Below are 24,950 nucleotides of genomic sequence, written 5' to 3'. Positions count from 1 at the left end.
CACAAATATGCTACCCAGAGAGCTGCTGTTGAAGTGAATGATTCCCTACTTTCTTTTGGATCCATTTTTATTTTTAGTTTAAAAACAGACATGTTCAAATATTTCTCTTTTAAGAAATCCTGCCAAACACTGACCCACACCAATAGACCCCTTGCAAACACTAACCCATTTTGAGTGACTCCCTGCCATTATTGACTTGGTCCAAGAGACCTCCTGCAAATATTGACCCACCACAAGAGATCCTTACAAATATTGACCCACTCCGTATGACCCCCTACTAATATTGACCCATTTCAAGAAACCTGCAAACATTCCTAGCAACCCTCTGTCCTAACTTCCGAAAGGCAGTCTGAGATACCAAAAATAAAGAACAACATTATCACAAAGAATATTTTTATTTGTATACAGCAAGTGAAATAATATGTCACATTTTGTTACCTCTGTGACACACACCGTTCCATGTCAAATTATGAACTTGTCTCAATTTCTTCACTGGTGGAGCTCCTAGAAACTTCGTATTTGGGTGAGCAGGTGGTTGCCAACAATGGGATTGTAATTTCCAGCACTAAGCAGATCTTGACTCTGTTCCACAGGGAACACACCCTCAACAGGGGCGGTGTTTTGATTTTGTACTTTGATACACTTTCTGAGCAATACCTAGTGAGGCATCTTGTTTACAGTTGTACCAATTGAAAATCAACCATCGTAATGATTCATTGTGACAATAGAAAAGGGAATTCGTCTGCCTCCTGTGCATCCCCGATTTTAATCGCACCACCATTGGTGGCCGTGTCTTCAGATACTTGGGCCCCATATTCTAGAATTCCTTCCCTAGATCTCACTGTCCTTCTTTGAGCCACTCCTTAAAACATACCACTTTGTCCAAATTTTGGCCATCTGCCCCAATATTGTCTTCTGCAGTTCAGTGTCAAAGTTTCTGTGATAACATGACTGTGAAGTGCCTTGGAATGTTTTTCCACATTAAAGGTGCTTTATAAATGCAAGTTGTTATTATTATAAATTCAGTGTGTATGGTATGTAAGACTCTGGGCATTGCTAGACATCTTCAATAAAGTTGAAAATAAAACTGAAGTTTGATTCCTGTGTGGTTTGTACCAATTTTACCTCTTTCCATTGTCCTTCCCTTCCTTGGCCAGTTCTCATGTTTTAGTTGGGCTTGGAAAATCTGTACGTTTTCTGTATTTGTATCCCACAGCATGAAGGTGGTAAATGTGATACTCCAGAATGTGCATCAACGCAGGGGTTACATAGTGAAAGGAAATTGCCAAGTCAGAGCAGCATTCAGGACCCTGGGAAAAAAAGGATTGGGTTACCACCAAAATATTTCTCAAAGCTTTTAAACCATGCACATCAATTCTATTACGTTACCACAGATACAGTCTTTTTAATGTCCAAATTAGAATTTAAGAACAAAGCAAAATACTGCAGATGCTGGAAATCTGAAACAAAAACAGAAAATGCTGGAAAAACTCAACAGGTCTATAGCATCTGTGGAGAGAGAAAAACCAAGTTAACATTTCAAGTCCGTTTGATCCTTCTTCTGAAGAAAGCTGTCAGACCTATGGAGCTTAAAGAAGTTTGTTGGACTATGAAATATTATTCTGAACTCTAGTCAAAAAGCCACCTTTTCTGGAGGTGGAAGTTAGGAGGAAGAGGAGAAGGAGCAAATGTACAGGTGGGACGCCCACCTTGCCATTTATGAACGATCACAATAATTTATACTACCTTACATGGGGAATTATAAGTTCTAACTATAGGTTTGAGCTCATAACATGGCTCATTTATGCTTGCTAGAAGCAACATACACTCATAAGCAGGGACCTATTCTCTGTAAACAAAAGAATATGTTCAAGCCTTGCAAATTTTTTGAATTACCTGGGAGCTTGAGGAGTCTATAGTTCCCTGTTTCATTCTCCATGGCAACACCTCGGCAAATCAGAATCGATTTGCCAACCAATGAGCACATTTTTCTCCTATAGTATAAATTGTGACCATTTGAAATTTGGCATTCTTACATTTGTCCCGATTAGTGTAAGGTGAAAAGCTTTGGTGGCGTGTCTCTCTTTTCAGCAAAGTGGAATTATTTTTAATAACCTAATTGTACTTAAGCTGGTTCAAAAACAGTTTTACTTTAGTTTCATGCTTCACAGCTATTGACCATTAAAAGGACGACACCGAGGAATGGAAAGGATGAGTCCTCCAAGCCTAGTTTATAGGTTGTTATGATCTTGGTGGAGAACAATAACTTTTAAAATTAAATTTAAATTCCCAGTTATTAATTGAAAGAATTACACAAGATTTTATGTTTTAAACACCTTCACTGTACAGGAGTTAAATAAAGCTAGTACTACCAATTTAACATTATATTTTGTAAAGAATTATACTCTACAACAAAATATCTCACAGAACTCCTTGTTATACTTTTATTTCCGCCCAAGAGTTCTCCTATATTTTACACGATCTTGAGAGTTCCAACAATCCTCCTGGGACCAAACCAAGGTGTGTTATACACTCAGGATTTCACTTTGATTCTCCTCAGTGTTCCGGCTATTCTCTGAGGTGTGAGATTTCTTGGGGTCCTTCTACTAGCATTCAGCTAAGTGACAATTGTGGATGCCCCAGCACAAGCATGGGCCTCGCTGCATTTTTGTTTAGTGACTCCAATTCAGAACTACCGGATTTCTGATAGCCCACCACTCCAGGCCCACAGGACCTTCTGAACCCCAGCTGTTGGCAACTTTCTCTCTTTCATCTCCAATTATTTGTTTCTGTGAAAAAGAATTGCAGAGATAAATTCAAAACAACAGGGCAACTCCCTGCATAGCCTATTTCCATAGCAACGTGGCACACCTGGGATGTTCCAGATAGCGATTCAAAACCCCTCCCTCCAATTCTCACACCCGTCCTTTGATCTGGAAAACTATATTAATGGTTTAAATCCCTTTTGAAGACAACTGTCACATCTCCACCAAGAAACTCAGAAACAGGCCACCAACTGTTTAATGCTTTTCCACTTCTAACTCGGATCTTATTCAATAAGCACAGGCGACCCTTTGAATTGCCATTACTTTAGGCTTGTTTATCAACTTCTCTCCAGGAGTTTTCATTTATCTTGCATTTAAAAATTTGAATCCTCAAATTATAAGTTATACATATGAATCATTAAATTACATATTCATAACAGTATGTCTATCATTATATAATTGCCATGTGCTTATGTGGCATTGGCTTTATTAACATGTTCCAGAGGAAAAGAATCTTGACATAGTTGTTAAATACCTCAATGTGTCAGTGAATCCTAGCATGGAGAAAAAAGATTCGAATTTACATACAGAGATAAAAACAAAATAACTGCGGATGCTGGAAATCCAAAACTAAAACAGAATTACCTGGAAAAACTCAGCAGGTCTGGCAGCATCAAGTTCTGTGGAAGGGTCATGAGGACTCGAAACGTCAACTCTTTTCTTCTCCTCCAATGCTGCCAGACCTGCTGAGTTTTTCCAGGTAATTCTGTTTTTGTTTCGAATTTATATAATTAATCTGTGGAATTCTTTACCACAGAGGGCTGTAGAAGCTGGGTCGTTAAGTATAGATGGGTTTTTAATCAGCAAGGGAATCTAGGGTTATGGGGAAAAGGCAGTAATGTGGAGTTGAAGATTATCAGATCAGCCATGATCTCATGGAATCGCAGAGCAGACTTGATGGGCTGAATGGCCTATTTCTGCTTCTACGCCTTATGGTCTAATGGTCACCTCATCCTATCTCTGAAAAAATCTTAAAGCTTCATGTACAATGAACCTATTTGATGAATAACCAACTGATCTGTTTTCTTCCAAATGGTTTTTGTGGAACAACTCAAGATGAACAACAAATTCAGCTTTGCCAGCACTGTTCCCATCCCAAAGGATGAATGCCAGACCGGTACCAGGGAATTCCCTACTCTTTCACTGGAAATAAAAATGGGATTATTTCTATGATGGGCAGCCAATCTGCAATGCCAGTTTTATGCCTGAGCAGCAAGTTAAAAATCCATTTCGTTGAGTCCAAATATTGTATCCTACCGTCACTAACCAGTCTGAGATCAGATAACTCCAGGGATTGAACCTGGGACTTTCCAAATCTGGACCACATCTAGAATATTGTGTGCAGTTTTGGTTGCCATATTTAATGAAGGATACACTTGCACTGGAGGTATACAGCGAAGGTTCGCTAGGCTGGCCCCTGTGATGAGAGTGTTGTCCTATGATAAGCAGCTGAATAAACTGGGTCCATATTCTCTGGAGTTTAAAAGAATAATAGTGATCTCATTGAAACAAGCAAGTTTCTGAAAGGGTTCACACTGAGAGATTGTTTCCACCTACCGGGGAATCTAAAACATGGGGCACAGTCTCAGGAAAAGGGGCTGATCATTTAGGACTGACATGAGGAGAAATTTCTTCACTCAAATGTTGTGAATCTTTGGAATTCTCTACTCTAGAGGGTAGGATGCTCCATTGTTGAATACATTTAAGGCTGGGATAGACTGATTTTAGATCTCTCAAGGAATCAAGGGATATGGGGAGCAGGCAGGAGAGTGGAGTTGAAGCCTGGTATTAAATTGCACAGCAGGCTCGATGGGCTGTTTGGTTTACTCCTGCTCCTATTTTTTGTGTTCTTGAATTTGTATGGGTTATGCGCTAATCTCAGTAGCCATTATACCATCAGGCAAAGAAAAGGCGGTACACTTCTCAACAGCAATCAATGGAAAATTTTTGTTCTGTATGCCAACTGTTTCATCCTGGTTGAGAGCAGCTCATTCAGCACAGCCCAGCAATCGAACTTTGGACCTTTTGGTCTGAATGGGACAGTTACAAACTGCTACACCTGTCCTGCCTGTCAAAGTTTTTGATTATTGATGTACGATCTCACCTGGAAATGTTTAAAAGAAAGATGATAAGAATTGCCAATTACATCTGCTCAAGGGTTATGTGGTGTTCTCATTTCAGGGTCATAAAAATATCTCACAACTAGCCCAAAGCATTACTCACAAATCTATGTGTTTGGTACAATATTTGACATCTGTCTGGCTGACAACACCTCGCCTGCCATCTGTCATTAATTGAGTCCGGGAGGCAAAGGATATAAAAACTTATCAGATTACAAGACACACAACAAACACCTACTGAACAAGGGTGACAGTCATAAGCTGTAAATGTGTTACTGGCTGTGACAGGTAAACTTGCACTAGGTAAGACAATGTTCTGATAAAAAGGGCATGAGTTGATTTGTTTCAAATAAAATATTTTTGTTGGCCCTAATCAGCAAAAAAACTTCTCCATGGGAAAATTAGAGGCCTCCACCCATCATGTTTTTTGGAATTGTGTTGGACTTCAAGAGGGAAATGGAGTTTATTATCATTTTAACAATTAGACATGGCACTCGCCTATAGGATATTACTTTGTTAATTTAGCATTATTACAGGATAATAAACTTGATTTGTTTTTGGACACCATTGTGTTTTATAAATTAATTTTGTCTCTTTTGTTCACCAACTTCTCCTCTCCCTCTTCTCCTCTTCCCTCCCTCTTTCCCCTCTTCTCTCCCCTTCTCTCTCCTCTCTCCTGCTGGAATCCAGTTTCAGCAGTGCCCATACTCTCCATGGCAGATTAAACTGCCATTATGTGTGAGTTTTGACAGTGAGTGTCTACAGTTTATTCGATTGTGAGTGCATTACAGCTGAGCCCATCCTCTCCCCATCCAGTGTCCACACGCACATATATAGAGATCACAGGGTAGTGATCAGGAGACAGTCTATCTTAGGAGAGAGAACCTTTGCCAAATTTCTCTTCCCTTATCCAGAGGTACTGAGGCCCATGGTAACACCCTGACCACCATCCTGGCTAAGATCAGATGACTCAAATGAGCTGAACCTGGAATTTTTAAATTTGTATGGCTCAGCTATTGACTAGGATAATGAGCTGTTAGGAGAGATTCTCATCCTTTTTCTCAAGCCAAACCATAAAACACACATTAGAGCCATGCAGCCAGCAACCAAGCTTAACACAGCTATTAATGGAAAGCATGACTCTTCAATTGGCCTGAAATATCGCTTCCCTTTCAATTTGGCGGAGAGTTTCACCTTCAATTCATCTGACAGTATGTGTGTAAGTGGACTTAGTATTCAAGCCCAAACTATCCAGTCAAATATTCAGAATGAAAGTTCTAACCATCCAATTTGATTGATCAGATCTGAAAGGGTGACTCTCCACTCTCGACTCAAGCTGTTACAGGGTTTGATTTTGTTACTTACTGGCAATTACTAACATTGATTCTGGCTGTTTCATTGTAATGTTTTTCCAATTTTTCTGCAATTATTGTGTGCATTTGTTCAGTAGTTCCTTCATTCAATTGCAATGGACTCATTATTATTTTTCATAATGGAGTGATGCTCCCAAATCCAGATAGGATAATTGAGATCGCCCCTAGTCTGACATGGTGGGAGAAATTTTCCAAGGGGCAATCGTTGGTTAACCCAGGCTCAATGTAGATCTTTTGCTTCTTTGTCAGAGGAGTGGATTCAAATCCTACTCTAGAGGTTCGAACATGTAATCGAAGCTGGCAGTCCAGTGCAGTACTGAGGGAATGCTGCACTGTTGGTGGTGCTATCTTTCAGGTGCAACATTAAACTAAGATCCCGTCTACCTTCTCAGGTGGACATAATCAACTGGCACTATTGGAAATATTGGATTTCTCTTTGGTGTCCTGGCCCGTATTTATCCTTCAACCAACATCACCAAAATTAATTATCTGATCATTCATTTATTGCTATTTGTGGGATGTTGCTGAGCACAAATTGGCTGTTGCATTTCATTGCTGATAACAGTGACTACATTTTGAAAGTACTTATTTGGCTATAAAGTGCTTTGGGTTATCATGAGGTCATGAAAGCTGCTACACACATCTTTTGTTTTGCTTCAGCGCTTAGGGTATTTTCATCAATTTGCTGCTGTGGTACATTAAAGTGAACTTTAACATGTTTATTTCAACCAGGTATTAAAAAGTCGTCCATCAAAAAAAAGTCCCCAGTTGAAGCTTAAAGCTTCTGATTAGTCGATTTAAATGATCTAATCAAGCTTCCAGTATATCCAGGTGAGCCTCAGGTTCTTTCCTTTAAATAATGAATACACTGTTCAAAAACAAATGCTGTATTTTCAGACATGTCGTGTTTCAGATAAGACATCATACCAAGCCCCACTAGATAGTTAGGCAATAATTATTCACCCTGCTGGATCATGAACTCAGAGGCTGTAATAAATCAGTTTGAAACACTCAATGGCATTTTAGCTGATTTCCACAAAACAAAGCTCCCCCTCAACCCTTGTGGATAATTGAGAGAAGCATAAGAGTTGGAATCGTAAGCTCATTCTGCGTCAGTAAGCCCATCATCAACATCCAACATTAGCATGAAAAAAGGACAGAAAAACTGAAGGAGAATTGTTTTCATAAATGGATTCTTTTAAAAAGCAAGGCTGGTGAAGGCTGTTAAGGTATTAGAAGGTTTCACTATAATGATTTTTTTTAATGAGCTGAATGGATAAATGAACAGCTATGACTGAAATCCACTTTGTTAACGTCTAAATATAGGACAGCTCTGTTTGGCAGTAAAATCCAACAATCATGTAGAGAAAGATAGATTTTCTCTCCTCACAGTGTCACTAAAAACATCTATTCTTTGACTCTGACAGGTACAGCTGATAAACCCTCAGGTCTCCATTTACAACTGTACACTCTGTTCCTGCCCAAAAAAACACTCTATAAGCTCTGAGGCTCGATCTGAAGAGTCATACGGACTCGAAACATTACCTCTGTCTCTTTCCCCACAGATGCTGTCAGACCTGCTGAGTTTTTCTAGCACTTTTTGTTTTCGTACTCTATAAGCCATGTTCAGGCAGTAGAATCATGTGCTCATGCACAATCGCAGTGCCAGTTAGTTTTAAGCCTTCTATTGACTAATAATTCAAAAGCATAAGAATAACAGTAAATTAATTTGAAATTCTTCTTCACTGTCTCTTTGGATTCTGCAGCAAGTTTAGGCGCTCAAAGTCACACTAATCTCATCGCTCACTGCATTCCACAAGGAATGTAACATTTTCCATTAAACAATGTCAAGCCAGCTACCTTGTTGGCTTAGAGGATAGGCAGGCCTGAAATTCCTGGGGAGTGGTACAAGACTGGGGTGGAGTAGAATTTCCCACTGCTCGCATCCCTGACCCAGTTCAAAACCCTAGGGTCAGGCCAATGAAATATTTTGGGCAAGCACCCATCCTGGTCTGGTGCAAATGGGTTGCCAGCAAGAGGAGGATTTTCACTGCAGCGCCCTACCAAGTCTGTCGTTCAAAGTGAAAATGAAGGCTTGAGGGCCCATGAACCAAATTTGCCACAGGGCAACCCCAACATTTAAAAATTGTCTGGGATACATTTTTGCAGGGGAATGGTTGGTGTCAGCCTTCCCTGTCATGTCAGGACAGTAGTGCCCATTTCCGGCAGGACTTTGCAGAAGGCTCTGCAAAACTGGATTCCAACCAAAGTTTTGTTGGATGCCTCCTTTGTTCTACCAGTGTAGCTCCCATCCCTAAGCCAGGATATTTATCTCTGAATGGAGGAAGGCCTCATATTCAACCTCAAGTTTGTAATCAGTCCATTGATCTCAAACAGGACAGTGGCATGGGTGAAATAAATGACTGTAGAGTCTCTGGGTTGGGAGGAAAAATTCATTCAGTGCCCAAGCTGCTGATTGTTGCACAGTGACTTCTACTGAACTTTGGGTGAGTATAGGGCTGTGATGCCCCCTATGCTCATTTGGCCTGATGCTTTGCTGTTGCTGTTGATTGTATACTGCATATAATTAGTAATAAACTTACATGTGTAGCTTTGTAGTAGGTGAATTTCCAGTACCAAAAGCTGCTGTCTGGATGCCGTTTTATCAAATGACTCAGCAGTGAAAGAGGTAAAAACGTCTCTCTTAAGTGATCATCTCTGGAATCTCCAGGTGTAATCCCAAGTATTTCCATGCATCTGCCAAGTGCCCGATCCTCAACATGGGAAGTATGATTGCAGGTCTTATCTCTGAAGGCTGCCACATACCTTTTCAGAGCTTCTTTGCTCAAAACATAGCCAGCTCCTCCGCTCATGTAACCCTGTTTGAGGAACATTTTAAAACGTCTGCCCATGTACACAGGCTCGTCGGGGTTGTACTTTGAAAGCAGCAACCTGAGATTGTCGGTGACAACATAGGTGTCATCATCGGCCTTCAGAAACCAGTCAGCCTCGTTGATGTGGTGTTTGTGCACATAATGGAAGGCTTTAATGGTTTTCCAGTATAGCTGCTTTCTGCCCTCTTTTGTTTCCAGGCCAATGGTGGGGAAATCCGGATTGCTTTCTGAGCTCATGAACAGCAAAATGTTACAGCGCTTGCCCCAGGTGGCTTTGACATGTTTGGCTTTGGTATCCAAGTTCTTGGGCGCAGTCATCACCCAGCAAAGGATGCGCACTTTCTTGTACAACTCATCCGCTAAAGAGTGATCCCTTCCTGCCAATGATAAAAACAGATTGCAACACCATCACCACAATGCAACTGAACAAAGCTTTTGTGTTATGGTGTGAGTCCATTTTAAACATAAGAATGATCAGTATTTGACATGACTGCAGAACCAGCCTGGATCCAGTCATACACATCAAATATCAACAACAAAGAACATTGCTAGTCAAAGGTTCTGGTGTTTGTGATAACTACTCGCTGCATTCAAAATGCAAATGCATATTGAGCTCACAATATCAACAGCCCTTTAAATCCTTTTTACCTGTCTTTCTTGAGGTATTTTTTCCTCCCTTGTTGCCTTGTTGGATAGGCCTTTGTGGATTTTTGCAGTACAATGCTTAAAACGGCCACCCTTCATTTCGAAGCCTAGACAATGAATGTCAGCAGGCTATTCATCTGTGGGTGCATCGCAACCAGATCCAATGCTGTTCTCATTGAACCTGAGCACTTTACAATAGCTGTCCCCCACCAGTGATTAGGAGCAGAAACCCCGGCCGATTGTTCCTCTTACTGGTCTAGAATTCAAAAAGTTAACTGCAGTACCTGTCTGCTCCCTTGGCTGTGAATAGACAATTTTGGAGAGGTCATGGATTGAACCTTTAACCTTCCTGGTCCATACACCATTGTACCATACCAAATGGTCCAATTAAAAATCCAACTGCCTAGGAAGCTAAAAACAAAAAACTGCGGATGCTGGAAATCCAAAACAAAAACAGAATTACCTGGAAAAACTCAGCAGGTCTGGCAGCATCGGTGGAGAAGAAAAGAGTTGACGTTTCGAGTCCTCATGACCCTTCCACAGAACTCTAGGAAGCTGTTTATTTTAAACTTCAATGACACACTTTAGCCAGTGCATTGGATTGTGAATCCGAGCTCTGTGCGTATAAATATATCATCCTGGGGCCCAAGAGTGACTCGGGATTGTCCAAATATGAATACTTTGCACTGTACTAGTGCAGTATTTAGTAATTCCTCAGCTGGAACTACAACAAAAAACACATGGATTGTTTTTGTATAGAGTTAGTGTTCTTAGCTGAGTCATCAAGTGCTGCAGGGGTGCTGGCCAAGGGAGGGAGCGAAGGTACCCAACTGAACAACCAGCCTCTTATGGATTGAAAAGGCACCTGCAGATCCCACGGTGCCAAGGTAGTGTGCCACACGATCCCGGGTAAGGAGGACAATGTAAGTGTGAGAAGGGAAGCACAGGCTATGGAAGAGTGAAATAAATCCTCAAAACATAAAAAAAGATTAAATAAAATTAGAACTGCAGCAGCTTTGTGTGCTAGAGAAGCTAAAATGAATAGCGAAAGTGATGCCACTTATCAATTTCAGTCACAAGTAAAGGATTAGTTACTTACTTGAACTACAATTTATCATTCCTTTCACAAGGGGACTGTAATGATCGAAGTTGTGGCGGTTTTGATTCGTCTGCATGTTACGTTGAATGTGAAATGTGGCCTTGTTAACAAAATAAGAACAGATGAAAACTCCTATCACAATCCCAATGGTAAAGTTGATAAAGGAGCCCACAGACCTTGGAACTGCCATCGTGTTCTGAGAAAGGCAAAAACAAATCACCACACAATTTGAGAAATACGATGAATTCTGCCACAGTAACCCTGACTGAGATATTTACTTCAACTTTTCATAGTTGAAATGACCTGCTCACTGACACAATTGCAAGCTTAAGTGTTTGCTTTTTAATTGCTGTAATTCAATTCGGCTCATAATTGTGGGGGCGGGCAAGGGAGATATATAAAATGACATCCTGTACTTTCAACCAGACTAAATCTAATTTCTCTTGAATATAAGTTCTTGTGATATTTACCCATGTCAAACTGGTACCTGTACCGAGCAATGCAAAGTCAGCAGGCCAATTAAGCTGAAGGTTCCACACTGAAGTCTGACCAGTAACAAAAGAGTTCTGCACATGCTTATTTGCACAACACCAATTGCCTTTCAATGTTAGGACAGAATCAACATTAGAAACATTTAAATTTAAGTGTAATGGACCACCATCACACTAATATGAGGCAATGCTGTAACCAATGCAAAGCCCAAGTGATAGCACTTTCTGGAAATAGTTGCACACCTTTTGCCTTGATATGGTCAGGGGTCAGGTCGCTGACTTGACTCCTAAGTTGTGCAATTAGGTTTGTCTTAATATGTATAACAAACTATTTTGTATTAAGAGCAGGTGTAGAATTTTTCCATTAGTGTGTTGCCTAGCTGATTTGAATCGTTAGGTATCTCCATACCAAGTAAAGAATTATAGCTTAAAATCATTAAATGTCCCACCAAGTTGAGAGTTGTGTTGCCGGTCATGCCCCATGCAAAGGCTAACTGACCTCAGAGAGTACACTAAAAAGGCTGATCCTGTTCCTACGAGAGGCCTACGCACTTTACAGTAGGGGGAGTACTGAATAGCAGTCAGGAGGGGACACCTTAGCAGATTCTTTGTTCCTCCCCATTGTAGGGGCAGTGAAGCCAATTCTGGAGCTTCTACTGCTGCTTAGTCAGCTCACTCACAGATTGGGAATTTACTAAAGTTAAATGGCTAAAATGTGGACCTTACTGCCACAAGGAGTAGTTGAGGTGAATTGCATGGACGCATTTATGAGGAAGCCAAGGAATAAGGGAGAAACGAATTGAAGGATGTATTGATGAGGGTAGATGAAGAAAGGTGAGAAGAAGCTCATGTGGAGCAAAAACACCCGCATGAACGTGTTGAGCTGAATGGCCTGTTCCTGTGCTATCAATATGTAGTAGCTTATTTTTTTCCACCATGAGCTGTAGCCCCACACTTACTTATGTCAATATTTTGTTTTATGCTGTTTGTTCCTGTGGAACAGGAGGTGTGTGGCCAACATATACAAAATATTCCATCAAACGCTGGTCCTTTGGAGACTAGAATGGTGCCCACATGCCTTTTTCCTCTTTACTGAATGGCAATTAATATCTCAGATTGCCTCCCTAAATCTCTCTGGTCTCCTTTAGGACATTCCTCAAAACCTGTCTCTTTGAGCAAGCTTTTATGTGAATTGGTGTTAAATTTTGTTTGATAACACTCCTATAAAAAACTTCTGGACATTTTATTATGTTAAAGGTGCTAGATATTGCAAGTTGTTGTTGTTGTAATATTGTTTTCCTTGGGGGCGGACAGAAGTACAATGCTGGAGATAAGCCAAGCTCAATAACTTTCCAAGATACAGCTTTCCAAACATTGGAATCTTATAATCTGCTCATTATCAGATAATATCATTTGTATTTGCAGCATTCATTTCTAAATATTTCTGGCCATTTTTATGCCATCCAATTTATTCCTGGTTACCCATCCTTGTCCCCCCTCCTATATCTCATTTACATGCTGCCTCTCAACGACATCATCCAAAAGCACATGCTGAGCACACTCAGTCTACCTCACCAACACCTCTTTTGACTCCTCCACTGTTGTTAAATTATCAGACTGCTTATTAACACCCAGTACTGGATGAGCAGAAATTTCCTCCAATTAAATATTGGGAAGACTGAAGCCATTGTTTTCCATCCCTGCTCCAGACTCTGTTCACTAGCTACTGACTCCATCTCTCTCCCTGGCAACAGTCTGAGAGTAAGCCCGTCTGGTCACAATCTTGTTGTCACAGTTGAACCTGAGGTGAGCTTCTGACCTCATATTTGTGCCATCACTAAGACTGCTTATTTCTACCTCCATAACATCGCTCAACATTACCACTGTTTGCACTCATCTGCTGAAACCCTCATTCATCCTTTTGCTACCTCCAGACTTGACTATTTCAATGAACTGCTGGTTGGTCTCTCACATTCTACTTTCCGTAAACTTGAGGTCATCCTGCTGCCTGTCTCTTAGCTCGCGGAAAGTGCCATTCCCCTATCACCACCTCGTGCACGCTGACTTACATTGGCTCCCAGTCAGGCAACATCTTGTTTTTAAAATTTTCATCACTGTTTTCAATCCCTTCATGGCCTTGCCCTCCCAGTCTCTATCGTTTCCTCCAACCCCACCATCCTGATTGGTGCTCCTTTAATTGTGGCCACTCCTGCATCCTGATTTTAATAATTGCGCCATTGGTGGCTGTGCCTTTAGGCCCTAGGCTCTGGATTAACCTCAAAAACACCTCTCTGCCTCCTTCAAGTCATTCCTTGAAACCTATCTTTTTGACCAAGCTTTTGGTCATCTGATCTAATATCTCTTTATGTGTCTCGGCATCATGCTTTGTTTTATAATGCTCCTGTGAAGCACCTTGGGACGTTACATTATGATAAATGTGCTATATAACTATAGGTTGTTCATATTTTGACCATTTCACTGAGCTCAGAAGACTCTCTGTTGCCTGATCTTTCCGATTCCTTTGTCTTTGACTTCTTCCTCAACAGACCAATCTCCTCATCTCATTTGTTTACCTGATCTTCTTCGAACAGCTTCCAGCTTCCTTATTCCTTGGCAATCTTCTCTTTTGTTTCCAGTGCTATTTCTGCTGTTTTTTTTATTTTTGTGAAAAAATTAATGTGAAAATGAGAAGTGTCCTTGTTGATTGGAGAAGAGTGAGAAGTGTTCCACTCTCCATCTCTTAAATTCTTTCAATTTTTAGTTCCTTGCTAATTAACTCTTCCTGCCTTCCCCCGGAAAACACCTTGAATCAGTAGACAAAGACATATATAAATAAATGATTAACTTGCAATTTTCAGCAGAATGTTCCCAATGTCAAACAATTTTTTATTAAGAAACATTTTTTAAATCACGTCTGTGATTAAAAAACGTGAGCAGCCCTTATTTGGGTACACAACCTATATGTAGTACATACATTTATGCAGTGCCTTTCTTGATCCCAGGAAGTCCCAAATGTACTTTACAACCAATTAGGTACTTTTTTCCTGCATTACTCTTTTGTGCAGAGCAAAGTACCACAAACAGCAATGTGACACTGACCAGAGAATCTGTTTCTAGCTGTTGTCTGAGGAATAAATATTGGCGAGGCCCCTAGAAGAATTCGCCTGCTCTTCTTCGAACACGTTGAAATAAGTCCACCCGAGAGGGCAGGCAGGGCCTGGGCTGAGCGTCTTATCTGAAAAATAGCACCTCCGAAGCTCCCTCGGACCTGCACTGGAGTGCCAGCCTAGATTTTTGCGCTTATTTGAAAGAGAGGGAGACAGTAGCTAAGGGGAACCCTTGCTGTTGTGAAATGCCTGAGGAAGTGGAAGGTGCTATTTGAATGCAAGTGTTTTCTTTCCCTTTCAGATGTGGCCTTATCTTCTGGCGAATTTTCAGATTTCCAACATTCATCCTTTCTGTTTATCAATTTTAACACGCGTTTTTGCAGTGGATACACAACCATGACAGTGGACGAGGGGCTGAGTGGGGGGGGGGGGGGGGGGAGGTGGGGGGTTCGCGCTTTATGTCCTCACTGAATGAAGTAGGGTATATTCATTTCCATTGAAGAGCAACCCATTAAAAATAATTTTAGCTCCAGACATGAATTCTCCCTTCTCTCCTCCCTCCAAATTAATTCCGTTGTGCTTGTAAATAGGATTTCCTTCAGCTGCCGAACACCCCACTGATCACTTCCCTTTCGCCCGTCCTGGTCCATTAACAACCAATAGACCAAGAACAAAAGTGCCTGAATAGCCCATTGTTAAAAGGTGAATATTGACTGAAGTGTCGTTTTATTTAACGGCTGAAACTTCTTCCCACACAAGACCGCAGGGAACAAACCGCCAGTCAGTATATTTCCAGATTATATGACATAGAGGGGGATTGGCAGACTTGGGCCAGAATAAATAGAAATAGTGATCGAAAAACCCAAACAACAGCTGTTAAGCGTTAACAATGAGAAATAGGCTAGAAAATGTGGTCCAGATAAACACCTTACACTGGAACAGACTAGAAATGGTATATCATTATCTCCTTACAAATTGTCTCGTTTTTAAAAAAAACACGTCATTTTTCAGTGAATACAAGTGTGTTCTCTTGGAAGTGAAAGAAGTTTAATTTTCTCCAGCTAACTTGTTTCCTAAATTAATCTGAACGGTTTCTGTCAATACTCACCTTTTAACAATGGGCTATTCAGACAGTGACCTGTCTTCTCCAAGTGAAGATTCATAGGACCGCAGTCCCCGGGACCGCTTGTCCATTGTTTTCTCTCCCGAGTTTAATTCACGATCTCCGGCCACAATTACACACATTTCTTGAAGAAACCCCTCCCCGCTCTTTACCCACTTTCCTTACATCAGTGACTGATGAATGTTGACACGCTTCCCTTTCGTTTACACATCTGGGCCGTGGTCACTTCCAACTTGTCCAAATTTAAAGAGGGCACAACTTGGAACGTTTCTGCATCCAGGGACTGGAACATACAGGAAATTACAGACCAACTCAGGATTTATTTGTTTAATCTTTTATCGCATTCACACGAGCAAACAGAAGTTTGAAAAATATTTTTTGAGTCATGTACTCCTTATCTTTTTGCTATTTTTATGATTAAAGGGGGATTAGAGGAGGAAGTAGACATGAAAGATGCAGTTCCTGTTTCTAACTTAAATATAATTATATATTTACAGCGAAATGTTTTTAATCAGTTATGGTTTAGAACCCTATGCTTACAAGCACTTTGAGAAATAGGTTGGACCATCTGGGATTCCCTGTTATAGACTAATATCTCAGAAATGCAAAACCAAGGGTCTTACAGCTAGACCGTGGGCCTAGGAATTGAGAGTTTTTTTTTGGCAAAGAATAAAGATGCCACATATTCCCTAATCGGGTGGTGGAACAGTGGGACCCGGGGGTACAGATACACAAATCACTAATAGTAGACACGCTAGTTAACGAGGACAAACAAAAAAACATTGGGTTTATTTCTAAAGGGGAAGAATTGAAAATCAGAAAAATTATGTTAAACATGCATAGACCTTTTTTCAGACCACACTTGTTCTACTGTGAACAGCTTTGGTCTCCATATTACAAAAATAATACAGAGGCACTATGGAAGGTGCAAGAAGCATTTGCTAGAATGGTTCAGATCTGAGGGAAGATTGAACAGGCTGGGATCTTTTCTCTGAAAAGGGAGATTGATCTGATAGAGGTCTTTAAGATTGTAAAATGATTTGATAGGGTAAATGTCCACAATGTGTTTTCATTTGTGGGACGAGACCAGAATGAAGGGCCATAAATAAAAATCGCCACTAATAAATCTATTAGGGAATTTAGGAGAAACTTCTCCACTAGAGAGTGATTCAATTGTGGAACTCACTACCACAATGAGTAGTTGAAGTGAATAACGTCAATGCATGTAAGGGAAAGCTAGATAAACACGCTGTGGGGAAAGGAATAGAGGGATATGTTGATGGGGGTAGATGAAAAAAGGTGGGAGGAAGATCATGAGAGGCATAAACCCCAGAATGGTCCTGTTAAACCGAATGGCCTGATTCTGTTTGGTAAATAACATGTAACTATGAATTCATGCATTCAAACATGCCCTTTTGTTGAGTGATGTTCCATAGATGGGCATAAATTTCTGAACTGTGAGTATTTCTTTATCCTTTCACAGGATTTTATCTTTACTAATAAATTGCCTTTGATTTTGCCCACATTCAATTGATGGTTTTTCTCTTTATACAAGACTGAGATAGAGTTGAAAGAGACTTAAAAACTCACTCCAAAGAGTCACCTAGTGACCAGAAACTGCAGTTATATCATGATAGTTGACATGGCAAAATTGAATAGGGAGATTATAGTCTTTTTTTAAAAAAGTAATTAAAATATTTAAGTCTAAAAATAAAATAAAATCAAATCTGTTAAAATAAAATCTACATAATTAAATTAAAACTTAAAGCTTTTTAGCAAGCTCAATACATCTTAATATATGAAATCACATGAAAGTTTAATACAGTCTGTGTTTTTAAGTTTATTAGAAGTGGCTGTATTTCTGATAGCAGTAGGTCATTCAGCCCCTTGAATTTGTTTCACCATTCAAAAAGGTTATGATTGATCCTAACTTCATCCACACACCTTGGCTCTATGTCCTTTAATATCCTTGGTTAGCAAAAAACTATTCAATCTCAGATTCAAAATTAATTAAACTTAACATGTACTGCACTCCTTATGTGAAGACGTATTTCTTAACATCTTTTCTGAATAGCCTAACTCTGATTCTAAGATTATATGCTCTTATTCTAGATTCTCCACTAGTGGAAAGAGTTTCTCTTCATCTATTGAACCAATTCCTTTCAAAATCCTAAAATGCTCAATCAAATCACCTCATAACCTTCAACACTCCTTAGCGAATATTCCAAGGTAGTTTGTAACTGTTACAAAACACCCTCCCCTTTATATACGGGTCCTCTAGATCTAAAGGGTAACATTCTATTAGCAATTTTGATTATCTTTATCTTCATACCTGACTGTTATGACCACAGCCGGTGTTAATTGCTGCTCAAACCAAATCCCAGAAGGAAACTTGGTTTATGGGCCATAACCTTTTCTTTTATGTTCTGGAATCGAGAAGAAGACATGACAAGCTCTGCAGTAAGTGATCCAGTAACACTTTTGGGATTTTAAATATTAAAAGTAAAAGTTTTATTAACAAAACTAAAATAAAACTTAAGCACACAAGATTAGTTACACAATTAAGCTTAGTCTTAAAAAACATTCCCCCAAAACTCTCTACTTGGTCAAATCCTCAATTAAACACCTTCCAGGCAACACTCCCTTATAGATGTCTACTATAAAATCCAGTAATAATAAACACAAGGCGAACTGCTGTAGATTCAAAAAAGGTGTACCGTATGACCGTTACCCTCTTCCACTCTGCAGTGAAATCCACTTCAGAATAAAACAACTTGCTGCAGCCCAGGACTTTTCTGGCTTGACTGGATCGGTGATTCAAACTGCATTCTTTCCCAGCCCAGAGCTCCAGCTATAGCTCAATAGATTCAGCTATCTCCAGTCATTTCTAGCTCAACAGCTATCCACAGTAACTCTAACATACCTTTTTTCCCCCTTTAATCTCCATTCCATTGTTCTCACACCTCTCTGAAACTCAACCCCTTCCAAATATAAAATCTTTATGTTTCCATCTTGTCTTTGATTTTGGGTCAATGAAATATAATATCCCCACTGCTATTTACCTATTGAACTCCTGCAAGATAAAAACATGTTTCTTGTTACCTCTGACTCCTCTTTGATATTCAAACAAGCTCTCAACTTATCTAAAAATGCAAATATTAGATCTAACCTATTTACTTGTGCCTTAACGTAACACTCTTATTCCTTTCATGTTTCCTAACACCACCCCCCCACCCCCCCGCCCCCATCCACCGACAACCTGACTCCTATCACACTCTGCCCAGCTTAATTAAATTTCTCACATGCACACATAGACACCCAACCTTCTTTATATAATATTCCCCAAAATATTTAAAAAAAACATTCATTCTCACGCTGACCATTACACTTCAGTGATCTGGACCTCAAAATCTTTTTGAACCTCTAACGTTCCTAGATTTTCACCATTTTAAAATATATTCAAATCTCTTTTTTATCCCAAGAAAGATGACCTCACATTTACCTGTGATGAAATTGATTTTCCCATTCACTTAATCAGTGTCACTTTGTAATTTTATGTTCCTGACTACACTGCTCACTATGCCACCTATCTATGTGTCATTGGCAAACTTGGCTCTTTATTGTGTTATCTAAGTAATTAATAAGCATTGTGAATAGCTGAGGTCCCAGCACATAACCTTGTGGGACATTGCTAGTTACTTCCTTCCAATTCGAGTGTAGACCCATTATTCCTACTGTCTTCTGCTGCTTAAACCAATCTCTTACCTAGGTAAATAATTTCTCTTCAAATCCACAAGATTTAATTTTAGCTAACAGTCTCTTCTGTGAAAACTTGTCCAATGCTTTCTGGAAGTCTATTTAAACTACATCCATAGTTGACTGCTTTAATTATTCCCTCAAAAAGCTTCATCTGGTTCATTCAACATGACCTGCCATTCATAGAGCCACGTTGGTTTTATCTAATCCATTCAAATTTCTTTAATTGCTCAGTCACTCTATCCTTGAATATAGATTCTAAAAACTTTCCCACAACAAATATTGGACTAACAGGTCTATCTTTCCTGGTTGCTCTTTCTCACCTTTAAGGGTGAATGTTGGTGCACAGCAAGTTACAATGATAAATATTGACATAGTGTGATCAAAAATAATGGCATGAGGAACTAAGGTCTGTGAACTAGAATTGCACACCCAATGGAAGGCTTTTAGTAATAATTATGTAAAACAATTATCGAGCTCATGCTCATTTTGATATTGACTACATTTTGCCTTCGTTACCTATTTGAACAATGTACTAATTGAATAGATTTAAAATCACATAAAATGTGAATTAGAAAATATCATTTGATTTATTATTTCTTTTCAGATAAACCTAATTCCCTTTTGAATACTTTGATTGAACCTGCCTCCACCACATTCTCAGGCAGTACATTCCAGATCTTACTAATCGCTGCTTCTTTTGCCAATTACTTTAAATTATTTTAAATCTGTGCCCTCTCAATTTCAATCCTTTCATGAATGGGAACAGTTTCTCCCTATCTGAAGGAGATGGGGAATACCTCTTTCAAATCTCCTCTCAGCCTTCTTTTCTAGAAGGAAACCAGTCCCAACTTCACCAATCTATCTTCATAACTGAAGTTCCTCATCTCTGGGATTATTCTCGTGAATCTTTTCTGCACTCTCTCCAATGCTTCACATCCTCCCTAAAGTGCAGCACCCAGAACTAGACACAATACTCCAGCTGAAGTGGAACTAGTGTCTCATACAAGTTCAACATAACCTCCTTGCTTTTGTACTCTATGCCCCTATTAACAAAGCATAGGGTACTGTATGCTTTATTAACTGCACTCTCAGCCTGTCCTGCCACCTTCAATGACCCATGCACATATACAACCATGTCCCGCTTCTTTTGCACCCCTTTAGCATTGCACTCTTTATTTTACATCGGCTGGAATTTTCTGGCCCTGCCCACCACTGGGATCTTCCAGACCTGCCTAAAGTTAATGAACTTTTGGTTGGCCTGCCGCATCCACTGTGGCAGGTCCAGGCATGGCGGGGCTGAAAAATCACACTTCTCCACATTGAAATTCATCTGCCGTCTGTCTGCCCATTCCACCAATTTGTCTATATTCTTTTGAAGTTCTATGCTAGCTTCCTCAAAATGCTTCTAACTTTTGTATGGAGATGAAGAGATTTGAAAACAAGGATGAGGATTTCAAAATTTGCCCACCACAAACTTCTCTTAGGCAACTGAGGACAGGAAATTAAATGCTGGCCTTGTCAGGGATGCCCATATTCCAGAAAGGATTTTTAAAATAATCCAGCAAATTTACTTTGTGTGTGAGACTCAGGTGTTAGGAACCAATGCCACAGTCTATGGATAATGTAATGTCACGACTGACTGAGGATAGTGCGCTGTAATATCAAGCCCCACTGTTCCCTGAACCGTGAATATGTAAAAAATTTTGATCAAATCACCAGATTGCCCCAATTCTACCTAACTGTTTAATTTAGGTTAACAGAATACGAGCACCAGGTTTGTAAACTTAATAATAACTGTTTATTGAACAAATTGTAACTAGTGGCAAAAGAAAGAAATATGAACTGCTAATTTCTAACACTATAACTTAAACTCTACCCCCTTCTTAAATCCCTATACACACACATACAAGACACAAAAACATGGATTTTAAGGGTGGGATAAAACAGTTCAATAGCACCAATTCTAGAGTACAGGATTCGATGGGTTGATTTTGACCAATGTCTTCCAAATTCCGTTCAGTTCTTGTTGATGGCACAAGGTGGTCTTTCAGCACTTTCAGTATTTAGTTCACTGGTTCAGCACTTGCCTTTCAGTGTCTCTAACAGTGATTTTCCCTTTTGCGTCTTAATAGGAGTTTTCAGAGAGAGAGAGAGAGAGAGCATATTATGGAGATATGAAGAGGAAAAACCAGCTAGCTATTATTGTGGAATTACTGGAATCTTCCATACATAGGAGCAAGAGGTTTTAGGTCTTGTTCCTTTCAGGCTAGAAGCTATTCTGCTGCACTGCTTCACACACAAAACCTAGTCACCTGTTCAGGAGTCAATTAAAATGTTGTTGCCTGGCAACTCCTTTGAGTCCAGGACTCCTTTCCAGCATCATCCTGTCTTTAATGACACACACTGTTCCAGGACTGCAACATTGCATATATCTCTCATCCTGTTCCAGTGGACCTTTCTTTCAAACTGCAGCCATTGTAATTTTAGTCCACAGTCCAGCAGAAATAAAAAGATATGTTCTTCACAGTAAAATAACTTTGGCGTGCTTGGTAGTGTTTGAGTTACTCTGTCATGTTTGCATTGATGTGTATTCAAAACCATTTCATATCGAAGCAGAAGCAGCAGTAAATATGTAGCCATAGACTCAAGTTAAATTGCACACACTTCAAATCTATCAGGTGAAATGGGATCCAGGAGAATTTGAATACGGTCTGTAGTCTCTGGAGGTAAATGACCCTTTTGTATTGATGGATAAAACTGCTTTCCATAAATGGTAAAAACTGCTTTCTATCAATGGCAAAGTAGTAGAATAGCTGCACCCTTGAGTTCAATATGTCTTTAGTGATTTGTACTTGCATGACATTGTGATGCTTTAAACAAAATTCGACTTGATGTCTGGTTTTATGCCAGTTCCATTTTTCTCATGGAAGAGTCCTCTGCTTGGATGGTATGTTACTTGCTTTCTAACGTTTGTCAACAAAGTCCTAATGATGGTGGGAGATTGCAGAGCTCTGAGATTCAGAGGTATCTGGGTGTACTGGTGCATGAATCACAAATGACCAGGATACAGGTACAGCAAGTAATTAGCAAAGCTAATAGAATGTTATCATTTATTGCAAGGGGAATTGAATATAAAAGGAGGGAGGTTATGCTTCAGTTGTACAGGACATTGGTGAGAGCACATCTGGAGCTTTGTGGAAAGATGTTAATAAATTAGCAGTTCAGAAAAGGTTTACTAAACTAATACCAGAAATGGGCAGGTTGTCTGAGGAGGATAGATTGGACAGGCTAGGCTTGTATCTGCTGGGGTTCACAAGAGTATGAGGCTACTTGATTGAAACATACAGGATCCTGAGGGGTGTTGACAGGGTGGATGTGGAGAGGATGTTTCCTCTTGTGGGAGAATCTAGAACCAGGGATCGATGTTTAAAAATAAGGGGTCACTCATTTAAGACAGAAATGAGAAGAAATTTTTTCTGAGGGTCATGATTGTTTGGAACGCCCTTCCACAAAAAGCAGTGGAAACAGGGCCTTTGAATGCTTTCAAGGCAGAGGCAGATATATTCTTGATAAACAAGGGGGTGAAAGGTTATGGGGGGGTAGGTGGGAGGTTACAGTCAGATCAGCCATGACCTTATTGAAAGGCGGAGCAGGCTTGAAGGCCCGAGTGACCTACTCCTGCTCTTAACTCGTATGTTCATACGTCATCTGCCTGTTGGGAAATGAACAAAATGAACCAGGATAATTTGTTCTCCAATTTTCCTTCCTTTCCTCCAAAGTAATGTATTTGGAATATTTCTCCTGTGCATAGAATTGTGGATATAAACCACATCTAACTGTTGTTTTACAAAAGTGTGGCATTTATATAGTGAGCAAAATTAGGATGCCCCTTAGTGTTTTTCAGCCAATGGAGTACTCTAGAAGGGCAGTCACAATTGCAAGGTAGGAAACATGCTGCCAATTTGTGCACAGCAAGCTCCCACAAACAGCAATGGGATAATGTCCAGTTGATCTGTTTTTTAATGATGTTGGTTGTAAATGAAATCAACTGACTGACATTTGGGTTTACACTCCTTAACTTAACTTTCTACATGTCAGCTTATTTTCAGTTAAACTATGAGCATGTTCAAAAAGGTAATGCTGCATTTATCGTAAAGGACCAGCAGGTGGCGTTTGAAATCCAATATGTCATATCAATCTGAATTTAGATTTCGAATTTGTTCTGGAATTTATGCTCCTGGAAGGAATTTTCATACTCCTTTTGGGAACTGTGAGTAACTATTAAAGAACTCTACCATTACTGTATGATAAAGTAATCACAGAAAACAAAAGGCCTAAACCAAGAGAATAACAAAAATCAAGCTACGAAAATATTCAAACTTCCCATGGTAGTCTGTTATTTCAGTTTATCTTCCAAGACTAAGTGCATAAACAGGGGCATCTTTCTACCCATCTTAATTTATCATCTAACTATTCAATAATTGTGTGGTTTTTGCTGTTACTACCCTATAACAAGAACAACAATTTGCATTTTTTCAGTGCCCTTAACATAGTAAAACATCCCAAAGCACTTCACAAGAGTGCTAGCAAATAGAATTTGACATTAAGTCACCTATTAGGACATGTGAAGCAAAGTTTGGTCAGAGAGGTCAGTTTTAAAGAACATTTTTACAGGAGAGAGAGGTGGAGAGGTGAAGAATTCCAGCACTCAGGATGCAGGCAATTAAAGCTCGACCGTCAATGGTGGAGTGATTAAATTTGGGGATGCACAAGAGGCCAGAATTGGCGGAGTGCAGGTATCTTGGAAGGTTGCAGGACTGGAGAAAGTTACAGAGATAGGGAGAGACACAACCATGAAAAGAAAATTCAGACTTTTAAAATTTCTGGACTGTGAGCCAATGTAGGTCAATAAGCACAGGACTTATAGGTGAATGGGACTTGGTGCGAGTTTTGGATGTGTCAAGTTTATGGAATGTTGATGGTGCGAAGGCATGAATGAGGGTTTCAGCAGCAGACAAGTTGAGGTGAGGCAGAGACGAAGGACGTTATGGAGATGGAAGAAGGTGATCTTGGTGTTTGAGTGGACATGTATTGGAAACTCATCTGAGGGTCAAGTAGGACATCAAGGTTGTGAATAATCTGAAATAAAAGCAGAAAATGCTGGTAAAATTCAGCAAGTCTGGCAGCATCTGTGGAGAGAGAAACAGGGTTAACATTTCGAGCTCTTCACAGCTAAAGAACAATCTGGTTCAGTTTCACACACTGACCAGGGAGACGGATGGATTTAGTGGCCTCTCTCATCTGTTTCTAGGTATAAATATTTGCTATTTATTCCTGATAAGAGAGTAAACCAGACCATGTCTTTGGTCCAATTGCTTGAGTCTAGAATTTGTGGCCCTACCTATTAATACAGTGGGTTTAAACAAATAGAATTCAAAAGCTATCTGCCTATTTGCTAAACAAACTGAAAATATGACCTGTTGTGCAATCCTTGAAATGCTGAAATTTGCTATA

General features: G+C 39.8%; 1 protein-coding gene across 2 annotated transcripts; it reads right to left on the bottom strand.

Annotated features, from left to right (window-relative positions):
• Positions 1-328: 328 nt before the first annotated feature.
• On the bottom strand, positions 329-15,950 carry LOC121269021 (glycoprotein-N-acetylgalactosamine 3-beta-galactosyltransferase 1-like). 2 transcript variants are annotated; one of them, XM_041173393.1, is made up of 5 exons: positions 15,843-15,950; positions 14,021-14,250; positions 10,957-11,152; positions 8,922-9,589; positions 329-1,310 (listed from the first exon to the last, which is right to left on the bottom strand). In XM_041173393.1, exons 3-5 carry the CDS (start codon positions 11,144-11,146, stop codon positions 1,161-1,163), a joined length of 1,008 nt encoding a protein of 335 aa, XP_041029327.1. In that variant the 5' UTR covers positions 11,147-11,152; positions 14,021-14,250; positions 15,843-15,950; the 3' UTR covers positions 329-1,160. The 2 variants fall into 2 exon arrangements, with proteins under 2 accessions (XP_041029327.1, XP_041029328.1); XM_041173394.1 differs by having other exon boundaries at positions 15,663-15,935.
• Positions 15,951-24,950: the final 9,000 nt, after the last annotated feature.

This window comes from Carcharodon carcharias, chromosome 23 (assembly GCF_017639515.1).
Source record: "Carcharodon carcharias isolate sCarCar2 chromosome 23, sCarCar2.pri, whole genome shotgun sequence".
In the NCBI taxonomy this organism is placed as follows: Eukaryota; Metazoa; Chordata; class Chondrichthyes; order Lamniformes; family Lamnidae; genus Carcharodon; species Carcharodon carcharias.
Note: the sequence above shows the minus strand (reverse complement) of the source record. Positions and strands in the feature narration are given on the sequence as shown.